Source organism: Elephantulus edwardii, unplaced genomic scaffold, assembly GCF_000299155.1.
Source record: "Elephantulus edwardii isolate Elephantulus edwardi_28Jun2011 unplaced genomic scaffold, EleEdw1.0 scaffold00350, whole genome shotgun sequence".
NCBI classification, from domain to species: Eukaryota; Metazoa; Chordata; class Mammalia; order Macroscelidea; family Macroscelididae; genus Elephantulus; species Elephantulus edwardii.
This window is the reverse complement of record NW_006400100.1, coordinates 1,619,493-1,624,904: the sequence shown is the minus strand read 5'-3', so window position 1 is coordinate 1,624,904 and position 5,412 is coordinate 1,619,493. Positions and strand designations below refer to the sequence as shown.

Below are 5,412 nucleotides of genomic sequence, written 5' to 3'. Positions count from 1 at the left end.
AGTATGAATGTTTAGGTTTAATTTTTTACAACTTAAATATTTAATTTTTTACATCTATTTTACTCAAGTTAAAAGTTTACTTATCACATTGGTTTTTCAATTATTCATTCACTCACAGGCATTAATTACTATTGACTGAGGCAATTAACTTTTTACAATACCTAACCAAATTCATACTTTATCACCCTCCTTCTCTACTTATTTTTCTTCTTTTTCTCCCCATAACCCACTTCATCTATAGTGTATAAACTGATACTGTTCTAGAAAAAGGATGGTTATGGAAGAGTTGAAGAGATGGTCAATCTAAATGCACAAATGGTCAGACATTATGTGTATTACAATTAACAATCTGGCTTGAAATCCTAGTGTGCCCTTAATACACACTTTGATATACTGTTCCATGATGGCTTTTTTAGGCCCCTTAATTTTGGGTTTTCCACATAGTTGGAGGATAGTACCTTAATAAGATGTGAAGATTATTATAAGATAGGACAGTTTTCCTATCCTATCAAGTCAGTGGTCAACACCCTACACTTCTCTATTCCATGTGCTCAACAGGTGACTTTGTTTCTGGAACATGGCCAAGACATTCATAGCTGCTTGCTATATCATTCACTTAACATTCTAAAAATGTCACAAGAAATACAGTTTTAAACTAGTAAATCCTAGTAATTTTAAACTAGCAAATACTACATGAAATGTCCTAAATGTAAATGAAAAAAAAAAAAACCAACCAAAAACATAAAACTTTTCTATGAAGAGTATGATTATTTACATGCACAAAACACCATCAATTAGAAACCTAAAATTTTATAAAAAGGTATTTTGTAAGCCATATTTTCTACAGTTTTACTGATATGAATTAACTTTAAAAAATTAGAAATTGGAATTCAGCAATACACATGAAAAGCAAATTTACACTAATAATGCAACTTTCTATTTATGCCAATGGTGGAATAGACCTAGCTTGAGGATATACAGAAGTACTCCACACCTTTATCCTTCATTACATATGTAAAGGCCTTTGCACTGATAGTTCTCCAAAGTGAAGTGATGAGGAAGACCCAAATGATTTTCTAAATACCTTCTTCATCTGTCCTCTCCTCTAGTGTGAGTTCCATGATGATGAATGAAGGCTGAGGACTGAAGGCGTTCCACATTTCTTACATTCATACAATTTGTCTACAGAATAAGTTCAAATATATCCAGTGAGGAATGATGAACAAATAAAGGATTTTTCATGTTGCTTACATTGTTAATATATCCTTTTTGTGAATTTGTGTCTAATGAGGGAATCTGATCATGGAAATGTTTTCTCACATACTTACATTCATAAGGTCTCTCTTCTCTATGAGTTCTTTTATGAGTAGTGAGAGTACCAGTATCACGAAAGGTTTTCCCACATTCCTTACATTCGTAAGGTCTCTCTCCTGTATGAATTCTTCTATGTGCAGTGAGGTTATCTGATCGTGAAAAGGTTTTCCCACATTCCTTACAAACATAAGGTTTCTCTCCTGTGTGAATTCTTCTATGTGAGGTGAGAGTACCAGATCGCCGAAACGTTTTCCCACATTCCTTACATTCATAAGGTTGCTCTCCTGTGTGAATTCTTTTATGTGCAGTGAGGGCACTACTATCGTGAAAGGTTTTCCCACACTCCTTACATTCATATGGTTTCTCTCCTGTGTGAATTCTTCTATGTGCAGTGAGTTTACCTGATCTCAAAAAGGTTTTCCCACATTCATTACATTCATAAGGTCTCTCCCCTGTGTGAAGTCTTCTATGTGCGGTTAGGGTACCAGTGTCACAAAAGGTTCTCCCACATTCCTTACATTCATAAGGTCTCTCACCTGTGTGAATTCTTCTATGTGTAGTCAGGGCACTAGAATGCCGAAAGGTTTTCCCACATTCCTTACATTCATAAGGTCTCTCACCTGTGTGAATTCTTCTATGTGTAGTCAGGGCACTTGACTGCCGAAAGGTTTTCCCACATTCCTTACACTCGTAAGGTCTCTCTCCTTTATGTATTCTGCAATGTGCATTGAGGTTATTTGACTGCAAAAAGGTTTTCCCACATTCTTTACATTCATAAGGTCTCTCTCCTTTATGTATTCTGCAATGGGCATTAAGGTTACTTGACTGCAAAAAGGTTTTCCCACATTCCTTACATTTGTAAGGTCTCTCTCCTTTATGTATTCTGCGATGTGCATTGAGATTACCTGATTGCAAAAAAGTTTTCCCACATTCCTTACATTCATAAGGTCTCTCTCCTGTGTGAATTCGTCTATGTGCAGTGAGTGCACCTGATTGCAAGAAAGTTTTCCCACATTCCTTACACTCATAAAGTCTCTCTCCTGTGTGAATTCTTCTATGTGCATTGAGGGAACCCGACTGCAAAAAGGTTTTCCCACATTCCTTACACTTATAGAGTCTCTCTCCTTTGTGATTTCTGCGATGTACAGGGAGGGTACATGAGTGCAAAAAGGTTCTCTTATATTCATAAGGTCTCTCTCCTTTATAATTTCCACAAAGTAGAGTGAAGTTACCCGACTGTGGAAAAGTTTTCCCATATTCCATACATTCATAAGGTTTCTTACCAGTGTGCATTATTGCATGTCTCCTTAGGAGTGAGAAATAAATAAAGGATTCCCCACATTCCTTATACTGATATAGACTCTCTCCACTAAGAATTCTTCTGTGTAGGGAGTGATGTAATGTATTAGTAACAAGTGAGGAATAAGGAATAGGTTTCCCATTTTCTTTACATTCATGAGGCTTATTTGCAAAATTAAATGCTTTAGGGAAAACTAAGAAAGGAGGATTACAGGTTTCAGAACCTTCTGTACATCCATGCTCATCTACCACATGTATCCAAAAGGATGAAATGGTATAGAAGTCTTTCCCACATTTGTTACATTTATAGCCTGTTTCATTAAAGCAAGTCCTCAACAGATTTACATCTAGATGATTGCTTTGCTCCTCGTTAAGATATGGAATCTTGAAGGAGGTTCTGGTAGGGTGACTATCTTCAGTTCCTTCACAGAGGTTCTGGATTGTGTGACTTCTGGTAAAAAATAGACAACAGCTAGTTGAAAAGAAAAGTACTATTTATAATAACATAATCAAAATGCATAGGTTTTGTCCCACAGAGACTCACATGACATGAAACTAGCAAAAATACTGTTACTGCTATAGCGTTGATAAATCATGAGACTTTCTGTTAGCTGTGTCCAAAGTTAATTATATTTCCTACTATTTTTTCCCATTTGAATGACACTTACCTCAAATAGTCCTTTTGGTGTTTACGCAGATCTTCTTTTCCATACAATTTGGAAATGTCTTTTAACATGGAGGGCCAGGGATGGATAGTCTTTAAGAATTGCATCAACAGATTTTCAGTGGATAATACTCCAACATTAACATTCTGAATGCCTGACATAAAAACTGAGGTTGAACAAAGTGAAACAGAAAGGAAAGGAAATATTATTAGATAAACTGCTGTAAACAAACATCAGTGTAGCCACACTGTCAACGTTCCAGCACTCTGATAATGGATTTTAAAAAAATCCAAGTGACACTGTATTTAAATTATTCAAGAACAAATTAAAAATCAATGTTAATGAGTAATTTTGTACATTAAAAGGATTTAAAAATAGATAAAATGCCATTTTTTACCTATTAAATTCAGGGTTTTCAAGGTTTCCATCATCACATCCCTGTAGAGTTTCTTTTGAGCAACATCGAGCAAAGTCCACTCTTCCGGGTTAAAGATCACAACCACATCCTCAAGGAATAATGGTTCCTAAAACACCCAACATAGTCTGATTCAGCAAGGTACCATGCATACCAAAACAAGACAGCCTAACAGCCCTAGAAAACTAAGAAATAATAGGGATTTCAACAACTTGGGTATTCTACCACTATCTACTCAGTCTTGTTCTTTAACTACATTCACTCGCTCAGTGATTACATTCTATACATCAGATTTACCACATACTGAAGTAATCTGTGGTTACTTCTGGTGTAAACATTTGGATACCTACTCCTCTCCATGGTCTAGTACATGAAGGAGAAAGAAGAATTCAAAGCTTTATTGTTAAGAAAAATAAATTTTGTCTTTTCTGAAAAGAGCTCTAAGAACAGTTATATATAAAATATAGGCTGAAATAAAGATGAAGTATTAACATCATTCAGGCACTAAATAAATAATGTTTTACCTGTAGTGTTTGTTTAGTTTCTCATAGATATTAAAGTACCAAAAGTCTGCAAAATTCATAGCAGCACAAGGCCTTGTGCTAGCCATATTTTTGTGACAACTAGCACAGGAGAAAGGAAGAAGTCCATGTACTGAGAAAAAAAGACTACACCGGAGAATTATAAACTCATTCATGCCAACAATAGATTTTTCTAAATCTCAGAGTCTTTTTCTTCCCTACTTCATCGATCTATACAGAAAAAAAAGTAATAAAGTTATCAAGATCATACATAAAATAAGTAGCATGAAATCCAGACTTCTCACAATTCTAACATGCCTGATTCCTACACAATTGGAAGCCAATTACCAATGATTGCTTCTCTCAAATATAATCATACAAATACAGTAGAGGTTACAAATAAGAAAATTTCATCGAAAAGAAAGAGGCAGTACATTCCCATTTGGTAAGAGGTACACAACAGACTGAAAGCAATCAACATACTAAAAGTTACACACATATGTACGTGTGTGCATGTTAGCATGCATAATGAGAGGACAGAGGAAACCTATTCCAGTCTGAATTAACACAAGCAATTTGGCTTAGTTTAAAATGAACTAACAGAAAAAAAGATTTTTCAATTACTAATCCATTAACAGTATTAACTGTAAGTATTTTCTTTTTGCTCATGGTTTGGAGGTGTTGGGGTTCTTTTCCTTTTTACAAACACTAAATTCAGATTTATGATTCAATGCATTAAGACTTTTCTCTGTGACTTTATGAGGTTCAAGATGATTTTATAAAACTTGAAACTTAGACAAAGGACATCTTCCAGAAAGGGGGGGAGGGGGAAAATTAGGGGATAATATAACAAGAATTAATGTTAGCCATCAACCAGGAGAATTCCAAAACCCAGAAAAGCAAATCGAATAATTCAGAGGAAAAACAGACAGTAGAGGCTCAAACTTTTGTCTTGTAAGTTTTAAGAACAGAATTATCTCTCCTAAAAAGATACATTGAAGTTCTAACCCTTAGAATCTGTGCACATGAACTTGTTTGGAAATAGATCTTGAGGATGTTCATATGAGAACCACTGAGTAGGGTTATACCAATATAAGCAGTTTTGTTATAAATGATATGAAGAAAAACAGACAGAAGGGAGGCAGTCATTTGAGGCCAGTTACACTGCAGCTGCAAGCCAAAGAATGAATCATGTGAG

General features: G+C 35.1%; 1 protein-coding gene across 1 annotated transcript; it reads right to left on the bottom strand.

The window, feature by feature from the left end:
- Positions 1 to 1,182: 1,182 nt before the first annotated feature.
- LOC102861859 (zinc finger protein 420-like) lies at positions 1,183 to 2,607 on the bottom strand. Its single transcript, XM_006901935.1, has one exon. The coding sequence runs from the start codon at positions 2,605 to 2,607 to the stop codon at positions 1,183 to 1,185; it is 1,425 nt and encodes a 474-aa protein (XP_006901997.1).
- Between the last annotated feature and the right edge of the window lie 2,805 nt (positions 2,608 to 5,412).